At 41.1% G+C, this 23,675-nt stretch overlaps 1 protein-coding gene across 1 annotated transcript in view; it reads right to left on the bottom strand.

The window, feature by feature from the left end:
* MED13L (mediator complex subunit 13L) overlaps positions 1-23,675 on the bottom strand; it is a 445,177-nt gene that overhangs the window by 92,627 nt on the left and 328,875 nt on the right. Inside the window, exons 5-7 of the mRNA XM_077834666.1 lie at positions 9,744-9,889; positions 8,246-8,440; positions 7,652-7,840 (exon numbers count right to left, since the gene is read on the bottom strand). Coding sequence (XP_077690792.1) covers positions 7,652-7,840; positions 8,246-8,440; positions 9,744-9,889 — 530 coding nt within the window. The remainder of the gene's footprint in view (positions 1-7,651; positions 7,841-8,245; positions 8,441-9,743; positions 9,890-23,675) is intronic.

The raw sequence follows: 23,675 nt of genomic DNA on the forward strand, positions 1-23,675 counted from the left end.
ACAGCTTGGACTAAATTAAAATTTTCCTTAATTTTTACGGCTTCTGCCCCTCACATTCACTTATCAATTTAATTGTTATGCAAAACATGCTTAGAACTCCTGAGATACTCTGTGTTTAACGGGGAACTTCAATGCTTAAAAGATACAGTAATTGTTCAACATTTTAAAGCATTAAGAGAACCTGGGCACATTGTAACATATCAAATATATATTTTAAAAATACATTTAAAGGTATTTTTATCTACAGCTGAATTCTGTGCACTTCTTGGAAAAACAGGCCACTCATCAAACCCTTAAAAATAACCAGAGCAGGTAGCTGCATTTTTTACTCAATTTTTAGCATCTGGGGTGGCATTAACTCTCTCACAAGAAGCACAGAATCCTGAACTCAAGTTCTGGCACGTAAGGAAAGAGAAAATGATTTTCCACTGTTGTGTTTTAAGACTGCATATAAATAAGTCTAACTACCCTGATTATAATTTAGGATCTTAAAGAGTTATAAATATATACTTGGAAGGCTTTTCTTTTACTTTAATATTATTTATTTACTTTATTCTTTATGCCTTTTTTTACCTCATTATTTCCCACATGCTGCAAATCTCTCTCTCTCTCCTATTACATGACACTAATGTACTCCCTATCTTACAAATCCTTTCTTTCTAAATATACTGTACCATCAGAGATACCCTGTGATGAGGTGCATCTATTTACGGCTGTGGTCCTGTTTCAGTCAACAGCTAGCCAGTCAAAACTTAGTTTGTTTACTTTGTAGATTTTTTTACCATGAGACACATACTCACACTCTAGGCCAGTAGGCCATCTTCATCCATCCATCCATCCATCCATCCATCCATCCATCCATCCATCTATCTTTCTTTCTTTCTGCCTTCCTCAACTCCTTCCTCTCTCTCTTGCCTTATGCAAAGCCCAAAGTATCACTATACTGCTCCCTCATTCTTACTTCCATTTCTTTTGGCTGTTGCCTATGAACAGCTCATTTTTAGCTAGTGAGATTACTTGTGACATCTCAGCTAACTCAGCCAATCATCTCCTTCATCTCCTAGTTCATTTGCATTATATCTTACTATTTTAGAATACTTAACTTTTTAAAAATTAAACCAAACTCTAGCTCTATTTTTAGATGGCACATCACCTACAAAAACACCCAACTCAAAAGACTATACTTGTATCTTACTGTATATCAGAGTCTATTATCTGTTTCTACTTTTGAATCTGTGCACAGCAAAATTTGGATCCAAAAATGTAGACACTGTTTGCCACACAGAGATTCAAATGAAGAGTCAGAAAATTGACTCATATATATGGTAAGATATATATATATATATATAAACAGGATATTACAGTTAATTGAGATATGAGGTTATACCATATACCCCCCAACCCCAAACTATTTAAACTACTTAGTGATATGTGTGTATATGCATATAGGTTCAGAAGAGCACATAAACACACCTATAAACATGCACATATACACGGTATAAAGATACACAGTACTCATATGAGATGGTCGAGTTCAGGATCTTGACAAAAGGAAGAAAGGAGATCAGCAGAATACAGACCCTGGACTTCAGAGAAGCAGACTGACTCCCTCAGGGAAGTGATGAGCAGGATCCCCTGTGAGGCTAATATGAGGGGGAAAGGAGTCCAGGAGAGCTGGCTGTATTTTAAAGAAGCCTTATTGAGGTTACAGGGACAAACCATCCCAATGTGCAGAAAGAATAGCAAATACAGCAGGCAACCAGCTTGGCTTAACAGAAAAATCTTCAGTGAGCTTAAACACAAAAAGGAAACTTATAAGAAGTGGAAATTTGGACAGATGACTAGAGAGGAGTATAAAAATATTGTTCGAGCATGCAGGGGTGTAATCAGGAAGGCCAAAGCACAATTGGAGTTGCAGCTAGCAAGGGATGTGAAGGGTAACAAGAAGGATTTCTACAGGTATGTTAACAAGAAGGAGATCAGGGAAAGTGTGGGACCCTTACCGAATGGGGGAGGCAACCTAGTGACAGATGATGTGGAAAAAGTTGAAGTACTTAATGCTTTTTTCCCCCTCGATCTTCGCAGACAAGGTCAGCTCCCAGACTGCTGCTCTGGGCAGCACAGTACGGGGAGGAGGTGAGCAGCCCTCAGTGGTGAAAGAACAAGTTAAGGACTATTTAGAAAAGCTGGACATGCACAAGTCCATGGGTCCAGATCTAATGGATTTGAGGGTGCTGAGGGAGTTGGCTGATGTGATTGCAGAGCCATTGGCCATTATTTTGAAAACTCCTGGCAACTGAGGGAGGTCCTGGATGATTGGAAAAAGGCAGATATAGTTCCCATCTTTAAAAAAGGGAAGAAGGAGAATCTGGGGAACTACAGATCAGTCAGCCTCACCTCAGTCCCTGGAAAAATCATGGAGCAGGTCCTCAAGGAATCAATTTTGAAGCACATGAAGGAGAGGAAGGTGATCAGGAACAGTCAACATGGATTCACCACGAACAAGTCATGCTTGACCAACCTGACTGCCTTCTATGATGAGATAACTGGCTCTGTGGATATGGGGAAAGCAGTGGACGTGATATATCTTGACTTTATCAAAGCTTTTGATATGGTCTCCAACAGTATTCTTGCCAGCAAGTTAAAAAAGTATGGACTGGATGAATGGACTATAAGGTGGATCGAAAGCTGGCTAGATCGTCAGGCTCAATGGGTAACAATCAACGGCTCAATGTCTAGTTGGCAGCTGGTCAGAGTGCCCCAGGGGTCGGTCCTGAGGCCAGTTTTGTTCAACATCTTCATTAATGATCTGGAGGATGGGATGGATTGAATCTTAGCAAGTTTGCGTGTGACACTAAGCTGATGGGAGAAGTAGATACGCTGGAGGGTAGGGATAGGGTCCAGAGTGACTAGACAAATTGGAGGATTGGCCCAAAAGAAATCTGATGAGGTTTAACAAGGACAAGTGCAGAGTACTGCACTTAGGACGGAAGAATCCCATGCACTGCTACCGGCTGGGGACTAACTGGCTAAGTGACAGTTCTGCAGAAAAGGACCTGGGGATTACAGTGGACATGAGTCAACAGTGTGCCCTTGTTACCAAGAAGGCTAATGGTATATTGGGCTGCATTAGTAGGAGCATTGCCAGCAGATCAAGGGAAGTGATTATTCCCCTCTATTTAGCACCGGTGAGGCCACATTTAGAGTACTGTGTCCAGTTTTGTCCCCCTCCCCCCCCACAGAAAGGATTTGGAGAAATTGGAGAGAGTCCAGAGGAGGGCAAGGAAAATGGTTAGGGGGCTGAGACATGTGACTTACGAGGAGAGGTTGAGGGAACTGGGGTTATTCAGTCTGCAGAAGAGAAGAGTGATGGGGGATTTGATAGCAGCCTTCAACTACCTGAAGGGGGGGGGGGGTTCCAAAGAGGATGGAGCTAGGCTGTTCTTAGTGGTGGCAGATAACAGAACAAGAAGCAATGGTCTCAAGTTGCAGTGGGGGAGGTCAAGGTTGGATATTAGGAAAAACTATTTCACTAGGAGGGTGGTGAAGAATTGTAATGGGTTACCTAGGGAGGTAGTGGAATCTCCATCCTTAAAGGTTTTTAAGGCCCGGCTTGACAAAGCCCTGGCTGGGACGATTTAGTTGGTGTTGATCCTGCTTTAAGCAGGGGGTTGTACTAGATGACCTCCCAAGGTCTCTTCCAACCCTAATCTTCTATGATTCTATGATATATAGAGTAAGAACTTTAGCTATACCGTGCTGTGAAACTTTAAGCCCTGAACGACTTCACAATAAAAATTCATAGATTTATACTTTTTGTATTTGTCATACAGCTCACATTCAGCATGTGACTGGACTTCAGAAAAGCAGACTTTAACAAAGTCAGAGAACTGGTAGGTAAGGTCACATGACAAGAAAATCTATGGGATAAAAGCGATCAGGCAGTTTCTCAAGGAGACAATATTAAAGACACAACTGCAAACTATTCCAATTCCAAGGAAAGTCAGGAAGAATAGTACGAGGCTGATATGGCTCCATCAAGAGCTCTATAATGACCTGAAAATCCAAAAGGAATTGTATAAAAAGTGGAAACGCGGAAGACTTGCTAAGGAGGAGTTCAAAAGAATAGCACAAGCTAGGGATAAAACCAGAAAGGCTAAGGCACAAAATGAGCTATACCTAGCAAGGAATATAAAAGGCAACAAGAAGAAGTTCTTTAAATACACTAGGAGCCAGAGAAAGATGAAGGAAAGCATAGATCCTCAATTTAGCAGGGAAGGAGCGCCAATAACTGATGAGATCAAGAAGGCTAAGCCTATTTTGCTTCAATGTTCATTAGGAAGGTTAATGGTGACCATATACGCAATAAAATTAATATTAACAACCAGGATGAAGGAATGCAAGCCAAAATAGGAAAAGAAATGGTTAAAGAATATTTAGATGAGTTAGATATATTCAAGTCTACAGAGCTTGATGAAATCCATCCTTGGGTACTCTGAAACAATCTCAGAACTGTTATCAATTATCTTTGAGAACTCATGGAGGATGGGTGATGTCCCAGAGGACGGGAGAAGGGCAAACTTAGTAGCTAGCTTTAAACAGAGGAACAAAGAGGATCCAGGGAGTTATAGACCAATCAGCCTAATTTCAACACCTGAAAAGATATGGCAACAATTATTAAACAATCTGTTTGTAAGAACCTAGATGATAGTAGGGTTAAAAGGAATAGCCAGCATGGGATTGTCAAGAACAAATCGTGCCAAAGCAACCTAATTTCCTTCTTTGATAGGCTTACTGGTTGCAGGGGAAAGGGAAGAAGCAATAGATGTGACATATCTTGATTTCACTAAGGCTTTTGACACAGTGCCACCTGACATTCTCTTAAGACAACTAGGAAAACACAATCTGAATGAAATAATTATAAGGTGGCTCCCCAGTTGGTTGAAATACCATATTCAACCACTAGTTATCACTACTTTCCTGTCAAACTGCAAGGAAGTATCTAGTGGTCCCACTGGGGTAAGTCCTGGTTCTGGTACTGTTCAATATTTTCATAAAAGACTTGGATAATGGAACAGAGAACATACTTATAAAATCTGTGGATGACACCAAATTGGAGGAGTTGCAAGCACTTTGGAGGGCAAGATTAGAATGCAAAACAACCTTGAGAAATTAGAGAACTGGTCTGGAATCAACAAGATAAACTTCAGTAACAACAAGTGCAAGGTCCTTCACTTAGGAAGGAAAAACTACATGCACAACTACAAAATGGGGAATAACTGGCTAGGCGGTACTACTGCTGTAAAGGATCTGGGGGTTATAGTGGATCACAAATTGAATATCAATTGTGACACGGTTGCAAAAAAAGGCTAATGTCATTCTTGGATGCATCAACAGGAGTGCTGAATATAAGGGACAAGAGGTAATTGTCCCACTCTATTTGGCATTGGTGAGGCCTCAGATGGAGTACTGTGAACCACACTTTAGGTGGCTAGGAAAAATGTGGACAAATTGGAGAGAGTACAGAGGAAAGCAACAGAAATGATAAAAAGTTTAGAAAAGCTGTTCTCTAAGGAAAGGTTAAAAAAACTGGGCCTGTTTAGTCTTGAGAAAAGAAGACTGAGGGGGGACTTGATAACAAGCTTGAAATATGCTACAGGCTGTTATAAAGAAGACAGTGATCAGGAGGAATAGCTCTGTGGTTTGGGCATTGGCCTGCTAAACCCAGGGTTGTGAGTTCAATCCTTGAGGGGGTGATTTAGGGATCTGGGGCAAAAATTGGGGATTGGTCCTTCTTTGAGCAGGGGGTTGGACTAGATGATCTCCTGAGGTCCCTTCCAATTCTAATATTCTATTTAATTGTTCCCACGGACACTGAAGGTTGGAGAAGACGTAATGGACTTAATCTGCAGCAAGGGAGATATATGTTACATATTAGGAAAAACCTAACTATAAGGGCAGTTAAGTTCTGGAATACGTTTCCAAGTGAAGTTACGGAATCCCCATCATTGCAGCTTTTTAAGAAAAGTTGGATATCGTCTGTGTGTTTTTGGTCCTGCCTCAGCACTGGGGGCTGGACTTGATGACTACTCAACGTCCCTTCCAGCCCTACATTTCTATGATTCTATGTTATTCAAATGACTAGTTTGCATTGTAATTTATATTGTTTCTGCATGATTGTCCAATGCCCTTCTCACTAAGCCCTAGTGTGTTTAGTTTGCAACTGACTTGGGTTCTTTTAAGCAGAATGTTTAAAGTCAATATTCAGTCTGCGTAACTGGAAGGGACACTATAGACGGATGTGATTTTAAGAATCCACTGAGATAATAAACATGAACTGTTCCAAGACAAGCTGCTAACAGATGAAAGTTGTCCAAAATTTCATTGCTTAGCATACTGTAACGATCCTGCATGCATGACTCCATTCAGAGCATCTTCTATGAATCCAAACCATAATTCCTACACTGAGGTTTAAATTAAAAAGCATGCCAGTACTTCTGAAATCAGGGAATGTATTAATAAATAAATTTTGGTGACTGGCAAATCTCTAAAGTCAAATGATGCAAAGAGCATAATCCAGAACTGATCTACACAAAAACTTTTTGTGACTTCATAGTAACCTTTGTGGCAACTAAGTGTACAGTCATGTAGTATCATGACCTGCATGAGGATCAAAAAGAGATAGATGAACTTCTTGGAAATAAAGATGTAGTTTACATGCAACTGTCTGCAGTAAGAGTGTACTGGATAATGGAAGTATATAAAATATGTAGCATAATAACAAAATGGAAGGCCAGAACCTCAACTAGTGTAAATTACTTAGCTCTACTGAAGTCAAGTACAATCCTTGGTGTCAGCTGTCACATAAGTGTGGACGCTGCTGGGATTCAAACTGTTATGAGCCTCAGATGCTCGGGATGAGTTTCCCTCATTCAGAAGAAACATGCAACTCCACTGGTCAGCAAGTTTTACATGTCCCCTTCTTTGTCCCATCCACATCCCATGAGAGTTCATTACATCCTCCAGCTACAGAGCCTGACCTTTTACCTTAAGCTGCAGACTCATTCTTTTTTTTCCCTGGAGGTCCTTGGTTCAATACCCACTATGTTGGTCAATAAAATGACCATCATTCAGATACTGGCATTGTTCCAATATTAATGCTTAATAAATTATATGATGTTTTTCATGTTTGTAATACTTTACAATGATTAACTAATTAATCCCTACATCCCCCTTAAGCAAGTATCCAATTAAGAACTCTGACAAGGCCTAATCCCTTCTATAGTCTCAGGTGTCCACAGTCTCATAAATGCAATAGATTTCCAATAAACTGGGCTGAAATTAACGCTCACAAAACTGGTAACTCTTCTGTTCTGTGAACTCATGTGAAAGTCCCTGTGTTCTACTCATTTGCGTATTCTCTCTCTTTTTTCTGCTGCTGTTCACACATTTATCCCCCAGCAACCATAATCTATGCAAAAATGAAAGCACACTATGCTGGATACAGCTTAGTAAGTAACACCTCAGATGGTTCAAAGATTAAATAGACAAGAGATTATGGAACACTGCAATTCACTGAATCAGTTAAAGAATATTTAAAATGAGTTTTCAATAGGATGATTCAGGTCTCTTTGCTAGGTTTATTGCTTACCTATGATGGCCTGCTCTGGGGAAGTGGGTGGAGTGAGCGGCATCCCACAATTACTGGAATCTTTCATGCTGCCAAGTCCCTGCTGACCCACACTGATGTGCCCTCCAGCACTGGCAGCACTGTGAGACAGGGGGATGTCATTCTGAGAGATGAGAACAAAAGCTGAAGGATACACCATACGTACACCGCCTATAAAGAATAAGAACAGGGAGAAGAAAATAAGTCTTTTAAATTCTCCATTGATTATTCAGCTACCCAGGCTGGCCTTGATTGGTTTCAACATGCACTAGACAAACCTTACTAGTCAAAATATAAAAGATCTAAAGAAGTTTTCAGCCTGCATATTCATTCCTACATATTCATCCATCCCTTTATGACTACTAGGGAGCAGAAATAAGAAGCTTGATATTGTGATAATAGCATCAGGGATACAGGGAGTAAGAACCTTGAGGCAAGATAAATAGTCAGAATGCTCCAGTGTCAAGAGAGCCACAAAACCAGATAGGGAAATTATAAAGGTTGTTTCTGATTAATTAGATTTTTTTTTTAAATTATGAGGTGGAAACGTTCTTTAGGCAAAATACTAAATCTCACCAACAATGATTTCAACTGCCACAGGGAAATCGTCATCATATCCCAATTCCTCTTCCTCTTTCAGCCCCTCCTTCTTCTTCAGCACCATGGGGTAGAAATACTGCCATTCCTCAATCAATTTACGGGTTGCTGGGTCTGACATCTTGTATGCTTGGCCCGTCAATGTACCATTTAAACCATAAGGACTCAACAGAACTGAAAAATAAAACATACAATATGTGGATTTCAACTACAGAGCAACCACATCCCACTTCCCCTAGATTCATTCCCAGTCTTGTTTGAACTGTGATTTTAGATAGCTCTTTGCATTTTGTTTATTTTCCAAATATAGTGCACACAACTTCACTTCGTAAAATAATGGAATAAATATTAAGAGGGATAAAAATAACTCTACATCAATGGAATAACAAAAGACACACACTGGACCATCGCTATAGCGCGGGTTTGTGTATAGCGCGGTCGAGGCGATGGATCCCAAATTAAAATATTTAAATTGGGATCCATGGCAACACGTCCCCCACATTAACAAGGGACCACGCATGGATCCAGAACCCTGGGCTATAGTGAGGGTCCAGTGTACTTCTGAAGACATCCTGTAATACAGGTTTCAGAGTAGCAGCCGTGTTAGTCTGTATCCACAAAAAGAAAAGGAGTACTTGTGGCACCTTTTCTTTTTATCCTGTAATACACTATGTAATACTTTTAAAAAAAATTTAATGTAAGTGCAATGTTTTCTTTTCCAAATTGGACAGGGCATTTTTATGGCTTACAACACTACACTGTAACCTAGAAATCTGTAACTTTAAGACTATATCAGGTATGTCTCTTTTTATGTATTTTAAATGCTCGTTCTTCTCTTTGGTTATGCTCTGTATTTTCACCTTTCTTTCTAAAAAATCTGCATTTTGACAAATGCGTTGCACCACAAACAGCACAATGAAGGAAAAATAAAATGAGGGACTGTCACTCAGACAAAAAAACTCCAGTTCAATCAAATAATCTATGTTATCATAATCAATTATTTGTACTGCAATAGCATTTAAGAACACTACCCATAGACCAGAGCCCACTGGACCTTGTGACACTGTGCCATGATATAAAATGTTCATATACACCTTTTCAATAACAGATCTTACAACAAAAATTACAGTTTGTTTTGTTGTACTTATTTCAGAAAATATTTGAATCTGATGAAGTTAATGACTAGAAAAACCTGGAAAACATGACCTAACATTTATTTACAGCTAGCTATCATACTAAAAATCTTAACAGGATTTTACCCCATGCCCCCAGTTTCCTGAGGGGAACTTTAATTCTATTTTAAAAATTTAAAAATTACTGAGTTTTGTTTCTTATTCATTTCTGGATCTGTTTCCTGACACCATCACTGGGGCCAAATTAGGGAGTTTTGATATATAGGCATTAAAATAGGCACATAAACCACATGTTCTGCAAGTCTTTATATTTCCAGAGCTGCCACAGTCAAAAGTGCACTTACCTTGGAATGGTGCAGGTGAGGACTGGGCCATGTGGATATGCTCCTCATTGATCAGGTAGATTGGCTGGTGTTGGGCAATCTCCACGCTTGTGCACACGTTGCTTTCCCCATGAAGGAAGAACGTGAAGGCGCAAGACAAATGTTCACTGGATAAAAAGAAATAAAAAACTGGTTCACTAGCATATCAATGAATGTGGGGGAAGAGAGGATAGATTTTGTAGCAGAAGGGAGCCAGATTGGGTTGAAAACCCAGTTCTGCTGTTTCACTTAAGTAAACTGAACTCAGAACCACTGAAGATGACAATTACCAACTTCTGGCTAATGATGGAACAGTATTGACATCAACCTCAGAGACTCATTTTCCTACCCATTTCAATTAAAGAAAGCTCACTACAAACAGCTGTCTGCAAGCAGAAGGCTTCAAGAAGTCAAAATACGGTCTTCAGGATGAAAAGGAAAGAGAACTCTTAGGACCAGAAATGAACTTCAACTGAGAACAGGAATAGGGAGGAAGAACCATTATTTATATGCCGAGGGAATACTGTTTTTTTTAAAAGGCACAGAGACTTGCTCAGAAGGCAACGATCTCAATAAACTCATGGTCCAGGCCATCCATGACACTGCCATACATCATCAAGAATAATGCTCAGTAAATAATAATGAAAATAAAATTTTCCCACTTAATCCACCACATAGAATTGCTTTGCATTATGTTACAGCTAATCATTTGCTTAAATGTTGCTAATTGTAATGCCACACTTTTTAAACAAACAAAAACCAGCCAGCCAAACAACAACAAAAAAACCCATACAATTTTGCATTTTTTGTCTTCAGTACAATCAGCTGAAAATGTACAGAGCTGAATTTGTATTGTTCAGATAAATTATTGTAGGACTACAGTGGCAAGGCATTCTTTAATAGTTGTTGGCTTTGGCACTAAGCCAGCCACAACATAACTACCTTCAACTAAGGAAATAACACCAGCAACTGTAACAATTTCACTTCACAGTTTAAATCAACTAACTGCAGCATTGCAGTAAACTCTTTTTGAATAGTTGAACTGATAGTCTGGAACAGGATGCTGTTTAAGCTCCCTAAATCTCTAAGTCATTCTGCACTTTTTGTAAAACAAGTATTTGTCCTTAAATAAAAGTTATGCTTCTGTTTAAAGGTTCACAACTGATGCCATAAAAAAGGAAAAAGTTCACTCTAGAAAATCTGGGGGCAGGTTATTTTAAGAAGCATCAAAATGGAAGGAGGCTAAACTTCTATTCAATGTCCTCAGCATTGCACACCCTGTGTTTAGTAGCACTCTGTATCATTCAGCAATGGAAACTAGTAAGTTTTACTTGATTTCCATATGGCAACAGAAAAGACATTTTAAGTTTACTGCTCTACCACTTGTACAGTAGATTTAAACTAGCCACTAAATTTTTACAGCAAGCTGTAAAGGGGAAAGGAAATGGGTCATAGATTCACAGTACTTCTATTCAGTTACTCTGCTGGGGGGGTGGGGGGGAGGAGAGAAAACCCCAAAACAAAATCAAACTCTCCGCTCATATAACAAATAAAATCATAAACAGAACCCAAAACATGTAATCAAAAATAATATTAGTCTCTGGACAAAGGATGATGCCCTTTTATATACATAGGCTTTAATTGCAAAATGATGAAAAGTCTGGTCTAAGATCAAGTGGAGATAGTCTCAGCAAAGAGTTCAGCAAGCAACAGGTCAGACTTTCTGAAGTAGCTAGAAAAGCTATTTGTGAAGAAATCATTTTGAACTCTGGTCTTTAGGATATTACACAGGAATCCTTCTGATTCTACAAGCTTCCTACAGTTTTGCCTGTGAAAGTCCTGCTTGCCTTCCATTGAAGTGCAGGAAAAATAGCCATCTGGGACCAGATACTGACTCTTTCAAGCCTCTTGCAAAGCAGTCAGACATGAACAAGTCATATTCATCTCACACAACATTCACGGCCTTCTATAAACATTGTCAGAGTAAGAAATAGACAAAATGGAAATTTAGTAAGATATTGGCTTCACAAAGCCCTGGCTGGGATGATTTAGTTGGGGATGGGTCCTGCTTTGAGCAGGGGGTTGGAGTAGATGACCTCCTGAGGTCCCTTCCAACCCTGATATTCTATGATTCTAGGATAAAGATACATATGTTTCCACAGTGGAGAGAATATAGTACATTGCACCTTTTGTCATCAGTGAACCAGATGACATCAAAATAAACTAAGCATTAACATCAACAGACTAAATAAGCATAACTTCAGATAACTCAAAGAAATAACATATGGAAGATGAATTACAGGGAGAGTGAAAATATAGGAAGGATTCCATCTCATGTTTCTGGAAACGTAACATTCTAAGATAACTAGCCCATTATTCATATATTATACCCTAGCAGACAGTTACAAGTTTGATTAAAAGAAAAGGAGTACTTGTGGCACCTTAGAGACTAACAAATTTATGCTCATATAAATTTGTTAGCCTCTAAGGTGCCACAAGTACTCTTTTTCTTTTTGCGAATACAGACTAACACGGCTGCTACTCTGAAACCTGTCAAGTTTGATTAGTGAAATCAGGATCATTTATAGATCATTTACTAGATCCAAGTAAATCTGCCTGAGATATATAGGCAAGAGAGAAAAATGGAAAATCTTGCTTAGTCACGTTTTCGTTCTCTGTAGCCAGTCTTGACCAGAGCTAATGAATTCCTAAAGGCAGAACTCTTCCTCTGCTGAGCAAATGTGTCCAGGGAAAGTAACATTTATCCATACGTGTACAGTATCAGGCTTCTCCCCTTTTACGGTTATTAAGTCCTACTCCAGGGGGCTGTATTGTGAAACTTTGCAAGAGAATAAACAGTTACATAAAGTGAATGTTCCCTCTGGCAACAGACTCACTGTTTTAAGCACAGCTTTTAAAGACCAAAAACAATAAAGATCAAGGTTTGGGGACTCTACACACTTTTGGTAAGTTTCTGGCAGGTTTTGTATAAAATATTTACTTTGGACCAAACACGAGTTTTATTCCAAGAAAACAGCAGTGCACAGTGTGATGGGTTCTTCTTAGGCATGCAGATCCCAGCACACTGACATTCTTGTCTTCAGGACATTTCATATAATTTGTTAAATACCAAGCTGCAGAAATCAATCCTGCTACAAAGTGTAAGACGGATCTACAAATAAAATACAATGGGAAGGGGAAGAAATTAACATGCTGAAAAAGTCAGCTTTCAGATCTTGGGAGACAGGCCAGTCCTTACTTAAAGACAGCCCCACAACCTGAAGCAAATACTCACCAGCAACCACACAATAGAACCACTAACCCAGGAACCTATCCTTGCAACAAAGCCCCTTGCCAACTGTGTCCACCTATCTATTCAGGGGACACCATCATTGGGCCTAATAACATCAGCCACACTATCAGAGGCTCGTTCATGTGCACATCTACCAATGTAATATATGCCATCATGTGCCAGCAATGCCCCTCTGCCATGTACATTGGTCAAACTGGGCAGTCTCTACGTAAAAGAATAAATGGACACAAATCCGATGTCAGGAATTATAACATTCAAAAACCAGTCGGAGAACACTTCAATCTCTCTGGTCACTCGATTACAGACCTAAAAGTTGCAATTCTTCAACAACAAAACTTCAAAAACAGACTCCAACGAGAGACTGCTGATTTGGAATTAATTTGCAAACTGGATAAAATTAACTTAGGCTTGAATGAAGACTGGAAGTGGATGGGTCATTACACAAAGTAAAACTATTTCCCAAAGTTTATCCCTCTCCCCCCCCGCCAACTGTTCCTCAGATGTTCTTGTCAACTGCTGGAAATGGCCCACCTTGATGATCACTAGAAAAGTTTTTCTCCCCCCCGCCACGTTCTCGTGCTGGTAATAGCTCACCTTACCTGATCACTCTTGTTACAGTGTATATGGTAACACCCATTGTTTCATGTTCTCTATGTATATAAGTCTCCCCACTGTATTTTCCACTGAATGCATCCGATGAAGTGAGCTGTAGCTCAAGAAAGCTTATGCTCAAATAAATTTGTTAGTCTCTAAGGTGCCACAAGTCCTCCTGTTCTTTTTGCGGATACAGACTAACATGGCTGCTACTCAGAAACCTTTCAGGAACAGATATAAAACTTTTATTTATTTATTTTTGTAATCATTTACAACCTACATCTCCAAATATTGATAAAAGCAAAGGTCTTTGTAGAGTACTGTAACTACAGATTGCATATTTAGGGCTAGTCTGTAATGAACAAGAAATAAGATTGCAAGAAACTTTCTTGTCTGTATTTTACATAACAAATCTTTAGTAGCACTTTATCAACATCCAGTTTTCTTAATGATGACTAACAGTCCCAGTTACACTCTCTCTAAACTACGAAGACTCCACAAAGAATATTTTTCATACAATTCTTATAGTTATGTACATGAGACATTCCTCTGTAAGAAACTACGTAAGTACAACAGAACACACATAGGACTAAACTTACAAAAGTGCTCAGCATCCTCTGTCAGCGCCAGATTTTCAGAAGAGCTCAGCACATTGGGTGCTGAGCTCTTTAAAATATCTGGTCCCAGTTGTGGATAATGAACCCTGGAAAATCTGGGCCACACCGTAAATGTATTTTTTATGTTATCTTACTTTTTTTCTATTTTTCTTGTCTCTCCGACATTCTTCAGGATGCCAGAAACCACCATGCATGTGAATAGTCTTCCAGCTACTCCCCTAGTCACTATGAGAAGGCTACAAGCCTGATACTTCACTGCATTGTGTTATCATTTACACCTGAGCAAAAAGAGTGCAACGCAAGTGTAAAAGCTTACCAAATCTGAATGGCTGCCTTTTACACTCACCTTGCACAGTAGCGAGTGTTCAAAGGTGCAAAGTTAGTATAGAATCAAGCCCTGGATGTTTTTATTGGGTGCATAGTACTCGCAGCTGCTCAGAGGAAAGGGTACAGAGATTATATGATGAAAAGAAGTGACAGCAAATGATGGTGAGTGTGAATGCATGCTGACTGTACCCCACTGAACAAGCAGACAGTACTAATTGCTGCCTGTGGAATGTAAGGGGTATACAATTTCTGCCCTAAATGGAGTTGTGTGAAGAAAAAACGGTTACCTACATTTTGTAACAGTTATTCCTCAAGATGTGTTGCTCATGTCCATTCCATTCTAGGTGTGCGCGCACTCACGTGCACAGTACAATTTTGCCTTAGTGGTATCCGTAGGATTGGCTGTGGGGTCCCCTTGAGTGCTGCGCCCATGAGCTGGTATACAGGCACCACCGACCCCATGCCCTCTCAGTTCCTTCTTGCTGGCAACTCCGACAGAGGGGTAGGAGGGCGGGTAATGGAATGGACATGAGCAACACATCTTGAAGAACAACAGTTATGAAAGGTAGGTAATCGTTTTTTCTTCTTTGAGTGCTTGTTCATGTTGATTCAATCCTAGGTGACTCACAAGCAGTACCAATGGAGGTGGGCTCGGAGTTCACAGTTTAGTGGCTTGTAGTACTGCCCTACTGAAGCCAGTATCATCCCGGGCGTGCTGGGTAAGTGTGCAATGGGACGTGAACATGTGGACAGACGACCACGTGGCCCCCCTACAAATGTCCCGGATAGGCACTTGGGCTAGGAAAGCTGGAGAAGAGGCCTGCGCCCTGGTTGAGTGGGCGGTGACAATTGCCCGAGGTGGCACCTGTGCCCAATCGTAGCAGCGGCAAATACAGGCAGTGATCAAAGAAGAAATTCTTTGAGTGAACACTGGACGACTTTTTATCCTGTCAGCCACCGCGACAAACAATTGCATTGACTTGTGGAATAGCTTGGTCCTTTCAATGTAGAAGGCTAGCGCCCCCCTGATATCCAGGGAATGCAGCCTATACTCCTGCTCCAACTTATGCGGCTTTGGAAAAAAGACAGGTAAGTAAATATCCTGGCCCATATGAAACCGTGAGACCATCTTGGGCAGGAAAGCTGGGTGAGGATGCTGCTGGACCTTGTCTTTGTAAAAGACCGTATAGGGCGGTTCTGAGGTAAGCGCCTTAATCTCAGATGCCGAGAGGCAGATGTTATTGCAGCCAAGAATGCGACCTTCCAGGGGGAACCTGTGAGCCGCGACAGCACAAAATTCAGATCCCATAGGGCCAGATCTCCTGAGGTGAGGGTAGGGGCGCTTGAGACCTTTGAGAAACCGGGCATTCATGGCCTGGGTGAAAACCAACCTACCCTCAAGCGGAGGATGGAAGGCCAAGATAGTGGCCAAGTGGACCTCGATAGATGAAAGGGACAGGCCTTGGCGCTTGAGAAGAAGAAGGTAGTCTAGGATTAAGTGCAGCGAGGCCTGCTCGGGCCGAATGCCTTTATCCAAAGACCAAGAAGCGAGCCGTTTCCATTTGGCCAGGTAGGAGGGCTCTCTGCTGCCCAATAGGACCTGTTGGACTCCAGCTGAGCACTCCTGCTCCTCCATATTTAACCATGCAGCAGCCAAGCCATCAGGTGCAGCGCTGCCAGGTTTGGATACAGAAGACTGCTGTGGTTTTGGGACAGCAGGTCTGACCTAAGCAGTAGCCATAACGGAGCAGCCACCGAGAGGTCCAGCAGTGTGCCGAACCAGTACTGGCACAGCCAAGCCAGTGCTATGAGGATCACCTTTGCCTTGTCCTGCTTGATCTTCATGAGGACACTGTGAATTAATGGCACTGGGGGGAAGACATACAACAGAGCCCCTGAACATGGGAGTAGGAAAGCGTCTGACAGGGATCCTCTGTCGATCCCCAAATCGAGCAGAAAAAGTGGCATTTCCTGTTCTGCCTGGACACGAACAGATCCACCGAGGGAGTCCCCCACCTCTGGAAGATGGTGCTTACCACTTCCAGATGGAAGGAACACTCATGGCAAGATGAGAAGTTCCTGCTGAGGCAATCTGCTGAAGCGTTCCTGGTCCCAGGGAGATGTGTGGCTACGAGATGGATACCGTGTTGTATATAGAAATCCAAAACCCTGAGAACTTCTTGGTAAAGGGCAGACTATCTGGCTTCCACCTTGCTTGTTAATATAGAACACAGCTGCTGTATCGTCTGTCAAGACCTGGACCACCCTGGTTTTCATGTGAGGTAGGAAGGCTTGGCAGGCAGGCGCACCAGTCTTAGCTCCCTGATGTTGATGTGTAGGGAGCAATTGTGACTCAAACCAATGGCCTTGCATGCTGAGATCACCCAGGTCGAAGGCACAGGAGACGAAGGTCAACAATGGGGGTAGAGCTGCAAAGGAAACCCACTCCAACACTGATGCAGGATTCTGCAACCAGGTGAGTGACAACAGTACGTGGTCTGGGACCCTAACACCCAATACATCCTGTGTCTGTTGGGAACGTAAACCGACACCAGCCAAGCCCGCAGGGGTCAGAGACTGAGCTGCACATGTTGGACCACGTAAGTGCAGGCCACCATATGGCCCAACAATCACAGGCACGTGTGAGTGGGTGGGCTTGCATGCATGAGATGAGGTCCACTATGGCTTGGAATCAAGCCTTGGGGAGAAAGGCTCTGGCCTAAGTAGAGTCGAGGACTGCTCCAATGAACTCTGGGCGTTATACTGGACTTAAGGTCGACTTTTTCTCATTTATTAACAGCCCCAGGTCACAATTGGTGGAACAAACCAGATCAAGATGCTGCCGCACCTGATCCCAGGACTGACCCTTTATTAGCCAGTCGTCAAGGTAGGGGTAAATTTTAACACCCTGGCGCCTCAGATAAGTAGCCACTGGTGCGATGCACTTCGTGAACACTCTTGGGGCTGACGAGAGACTGAATGGCAATGCCGTGAATTTGAAATGGCACTGGCCCAGCGTAAAATGAAGGCAGCACCAGGAAAATGGAAATGTGGAAATATGCGTCCTTCAAATTAAGGGCAGTGTACCAGCCTTCTGGATCCAGGGAGGGAATGATGGGGGTCAGGGAGACCATGCGAAACTTCAACTTTTTGAGAGACCTGTTGAGATGACGCAGGTCCATGATGAGTCTGAGGCCTCCTTTTGCTTTTGGGATCAGGAAGTAGCGGAATTAGAACCCCTTTCCTTTCATGTCTTTAGGGATCTCCTCCACTGCCCCCAAGCGCAGGAGGTTCTCAACCTCTTGGAAGAGGAGTTGCTCGTGAGAAGGATCCCTGACCGGAGACCGCGAATGCGGTGCAAGGGTCCTAGGCTGCAGGGATCTACGCCTGTGGTCCAGAGGTCAAGGGAGCTCCAGTGCCCTATCAGGCAGTCCCATGACCAGCTTGCCCTTAAGCGCTGAAGCCTTAGCTGAGTCCAGCGCCCGGTGCGGTGTCTGCAGTGCCGGTTGGTCTGCTTCTTCTTTAGCCACCGAGGCTGCTTCAGGCAGCGAGGGCTGTAGAACAAGCTGGGTCCCCTGCCACTCTCAGGAGTTGGAGGCAGATCCCTGGCTGGGCTGCGGGGGAGGGGGGGTGGTCTGACCTCAGAGGTACCCCTGTGAAGCCCTGGGGTGGGCACATGGCCTGACATAGGTCCTTTGCCCAAGGTCCCTCTCCCTTCCAGTGCCGGGTGGAGCCCGGTGCCAGCAATGCACTCCATACTGATGCCAAGGTGCTCAGCGTGGGATCCAAGTAGGAGGGCTCTGATGCTGGAAGAAGTGCAGCCCCCATGAGGAGGGCCCTCAAGTGGATATCCCATTCCTTTTGGGTTCTAGGGTGAAAGTTCTTACAGATTCTGCACTTGTCTTTCCTATGGGACTCCCCCAAACACTTCAGACAACTGTCATGGGGGTCAATAATAGGCATTGGCCTGTTGCCTGACAAGCAATGTTTGAAGACTGTTCTGGGGTGAAGTCCCAGTCGGGACTCTAACTAGGGTGACGAGATGTCCTGATTTTATAGGGACAGACCTGATTTTTGGGTCTTTTTCTTATATAGGCTCCTATTATCCCCCATCCCTGACCCGATTTTTCACACTTGCTGTCTGGTCATCCTAACTCTAACTACCAAACTACCTAACACTTACCTTAAAGGCTAACTAAGTACCTAACTATACCCAAAAAAGACAGACAATGCGCTGTTGAAGAACCGCTAATGCTCTTACAATTGCAAGACAAGGTGCTCTGACCAAGTCACAGGCAGTAAGAAGGAACTGAGAGGGCGTAGGGTCGGCGGCGCCTATATCCAAGCACATGGGCACAGCACTCAAGGGGAGCGCCACAGTCGACCCTACAGATACCACTAAGGCAAAAATCTCTGATGACTGTGCACGTGGGCATGCACACACCTAGACTGGAATCGACATAAGCAAGCACTTGAAGAAGAAATGCTCAAAATCAGATGACTGAAATATTTACACAGAGAAATATACACAAAAAATATGCAGTTTGGGACATTAAATCTATTTACTGTATGTGACAGATGATAAATTGATAAATATACACAAAATAAATCAATGATTTATGTCTAATGTGAGTTGTAAGTCTACTGCACTCTTCCACAGACTTATGACATCTTGATGAGAAGGGAAAGTTTTCTAAGTATTTGGTGATGTCATTAAAAGCCCAATATGCACCTGTACTGCATACGGGCTTATTTTATATTTGAAGATCTTTCTTTCATATAAAAAACACATGCGTGCACACATACAAACACACAAAATTTCTAGCTGCTAGGTAGTGAAAATGCAAAGTTGTCTTATGATGTCATTACAGGGATATATTTCACTAGAGTATTTTTCATCTCAGTTTAATCTTTTAAAATAAACAGAACTGCTGTTTACAAATTAAATTAGTTCAGTTGTATGATGAATGTCTCATGTCACATTGTACTCTTCCCCTCAATAAAGAGAAAGTGTGCTGAAATCGAACAGAGCGTAAGAGAAACCTAAAACTTATCTCCATGTTCTCCTTTGTTTCTTTCTTTATTTAGACAATCTTACAAAACATTATGCAGACACATTTCCTATATGATTTTAATGAGATAGTTCTTCTTGTGGTATAAAATACAAAATAAGAAGCACCACAGGAAAACCTCAAAGATGATACATGTATCTTTGTAGTCTGCCTACACTGCACATGACCCTACCCCATTTTCATAGTTACCTGTGTGGTATCCTTTCCTTTCTTCATGGAGGATATACGGTTGATCTCAGTTATGACATATATCTTCATGAGTGGGGGCTGAGTAGGAGGTCATTTATAAGGTAAGTTATTCTGTCTGTTCTCATTAGCAAAGATTAATTTAGTAAAATTTGGGCATCCAAGAATTCATTTTAGATTGAACAATAATATCTATCAACTATTTATCTATATAATTTTTTTTTTCTTCCCTTGGTACTGAAGCTGCTTTTGGACTCACTACTGCGAAGTACTAAGCACTGTGGCCTCGATCCAGAAGAACATTCAAACACATACTTAACTTTAATTACATGAATATTCCTATTAATTTCATTGTGACTACTCATGAGCTTAAAGTTATGCATTCACCTTACTGGCTCAGGGTGAGAGTGTTCTGCACCTAGCTGAATCAAACCCTTCAAGAATGGTTGTTGCAAGTTACAAGGGCTCGGAAACAGGGAATGAAATAATAAAAGGTACTGAACACGATTAAACTTTTACTGCATAAGTTAAAGACTTCCATTAATGAAGGTCCAGGAAAAGAACAAACATCGTCTCACCAAATACACAGAAATTTTTATTTTGGGTTCTGTCACATCCTTCCTTTTCTACATGTCATGCTTCAGATAGTTTATTTTGATTCTGCCCTTGGAAAATTATTTGGAGTCCTGCTTTAAATATATTATAAACAGAAAATACTAAAAAGAAGCACCAAAGACATTTTAAATCTTCGTAATATGATGAAAATCTTTATGTTCTTTTCTCAGATGCTATATATTCTTGACATGCCCACGGAATACTGTTCACAGAACAAGAGTATGCCCCAATAAATGGCTTTTGTAATTGATCAAATGCCTCAGACTCATTTTGATGTTTAATCACCCACAGATCACTTCCATATAGGTGCTTCCACCATGCTCTCTATTACCTTAAATAACCTGTGAGCTATTTAACAAACAAATCTATTTAGATTTTTAAAGTGCCTCTTTGTGTAATATCAAGGCATGTCCAAAATCTCTATGAACTTTAAAAAAAAAGTAACTATTAGCAATGTGTGTTAAAGTAGGAAAAAATATTACAAGGAAATATCTCCACATATATTGAGTGAATATGTGTTTAATACGATGACCATGAAAACATGTTTAGAGTTAAATATGCACTATAAATTGGGAATTTTGTATATTTTGGGGGTTTGGTTTCTCTTCTTTTTGTTACATATGTTAAGCTGAGCCTACACTAGACTTCTGCCAGCATAGTGCTGGCCAAGGGTGTGAAGGTGTATGATCCCTGATTGCCATAGTTGTGCTAGCAAAAGCCCCTAGTTTAAGTGCAGTCATTGTGGCAAAACTGCACTTCTGCTGGTATTGCATATTTCGCTCGGTGGGTCTGGAATAATTTATACCAGCAAAAGTGCAGTTTTGCCAGTATAAATTGTGCCCACACTAGAAGCACTTTACCTGTAAAGTACAGTGGTATACCTATACCAACAAAGCACTCCTACAGTAGAAATAGCCTTAGTTTGCTAGAACTACTCAAATACCTGATGGAAGCTGTGTTATTCTGTGCTATTCAAACTTAAAAGAGGCTATTTTCCCAGAATTATGCTAAGTGAAAGAAGCTATCAAAGGATTACATTTCAAAGTCAAGCTCTGAATGCATGTGCCAAATGTCAGTCTGTGTGCAATCAAAGCCAAGTTTTGTTCACTATCACACCCAACTATTTTATAACCCTAAACTCTAGAAGGAGATTCCTAGATATCAAGGCTTTGATTACAACTTTGATATTCCCGAAATGGATTTCTAAAGAATGCAATTGTAAAAAGAACAGTTGTTCTTCAGTAATCACCTCCATCCGATGAAGTGAGCTGTAGCTCACGAAAGCTTATGCTCAAATAAATTTGTTAGTCTCTAAGGTGCCACAATTACTCCTTTTCTTTTTGCGAATACAGACTAACACGGCTGCTACTCTGAAACCTCCAATACTAAGAGATCTTCATGTATCTATACTAAGAATGTTTTATAACACCAGTAAAATATGAGGCATCTTTAAAGTAGCTAAATGCATTTTGTGATGCAAGAAGAAACAGACTCTGTTTTTAATATTGCAGAAATTGCAAACAGTAAAATATATTAATCCATTTCTCTCAAGTATCTGATAAATAATGAGGATCAATCCCAACATCAAGCATGACTTATGGTGATGAAAAACAATCATGTAATGTGACAGAAAACAGAAGAGTTAATAAAAATGTTTAATTCAAGATTATCTCTGTAACAGCTCACCACAAAAGACTGAGGCTCTAATCCTGTGAACACTTATGTATGTGCTTAACTTTACATACTTACACATTTTGATGTCAGTGGAACTACTTACATGTATAAAGGTATGCATGTGTGTTAGTGTTTGCAGGATCAGGGCCTTATTTGGTAGTTTTATAGTGAATAGATGTTTTAAAATTTGCTATCATTTAGTTGTTAGACCTAAAAGCCATCACGCTACAACTCAGCAAGAAACTACTGCAATTACTTCTGAGACATTTTATTAAGATATGCTTAAGTTGTTTTTCTATAATTTAATATTTTCTTCTTAGAGTGATGTTCCATAAGTCATATCAGAGGAGTCATATTTTAAGTGCTTTTATTCATTTGAAGATTACTTGTTAGAAAGCATTTTAATTTTTGCAAAGCACTTGCAGCTGCACAAGATGGTGTTTCTAAGCTACTTGTGGTGGTGGTTTATTTGTTTTCTTCTGTTTGGGTGGTTTGTTTTTTTTTTTTTTTGGCAGAACCTTGTAATACCTTGCTTAAATCAACAGTAAATTAAAAAACTCCAAAGGGGTGAAGAATAAAGAAAGTGATTAGAGGTTACTTTGGAAAATGTATTGGACCTCTTGACGTTTTGCCTCTGTAAATGTTTCTCCTGATCCTAGTGATTTGCATGTAAGGGGTGTTAGATCATGCTTTCTCTTCTAATCACAGAGTTTGAATTAACCAGGAGGAATCAGTGGTGAGAGAAGTTCTCTGGTCTGATCGAGCCTCTGAAACCACACTGGAGAAAAATACTTGTAAATCTGGAAACAAGGTAGTATAAAAGGTGGAGAAAAAAGGCATCAACTGAAGATGGATTCAAGGAACAAATCAAGAAGTTCCCCAAACATTATTATTTCTCTTTTTGTGTGCCATCTAAGCTAACTATAATATCAAAAACTGTCACCCTAGGTCTATATAGTTTTTATGGAGATCATTCCTTCAGCTGAGCTCACTTTCTTCCCAACAAGCCACAGACTCACTCCTTCTTCTTCTCTTTTTCTCTTCAGTTTATGAGTGACTGTTCATAAATCACAGGGTTCTCAAGTTGTGACAGGGTCAGGCCAGATGGCTACAGGAGAGTGATAGAAGGCAGATATATTAGCCCCAGGTTAAGTAGGTCCCTTTTCCCTTGGTAAGGTGAGAGGGAAGGTTCTAGAACAATCAGGAACTTTCTGGAAACATTTGAGGCAGACAGGCTGATAAGAACACCTGCAGCCCATCAAGAAGCTGCTAGAATCCATTAAGGCAGGCTAATCAGCGCACCTGGATTTAAAAAGGAGCTCACTTCAGTTTCTGATGTGCGTGCGAGGAGCTGGGAGCAAGAGGCGCAAAAAGCTGAGAGTGAGAAAGCGTACTACTGGAAGACTGACAAGTACAAGCATTATCAGTCATCAGGAGGAAGGTCTTGTGGGGAGAATAAAGAAGGTGTTGGGAGAAGGACATGGGGAAGTAGCCCAGGGAGTTGTTGCTGTCACTC

This window comes from Eretmochelys imbricata, chromosome 15 (assembly GCF_965152235.1).
Source record: "Eretmochelys imbricata isolate rEreImb1 chromosome 15, rEreImb1.hap1, whole genome shotgun sequence".
In the NCBI taxonomy this organism is placed as follows: domain Eukaryota; kingdom Metazoa; phylum Chordata; order Testudines; family Cheloniidae; genus Eretmochelys; species Eretmochelys imbricata.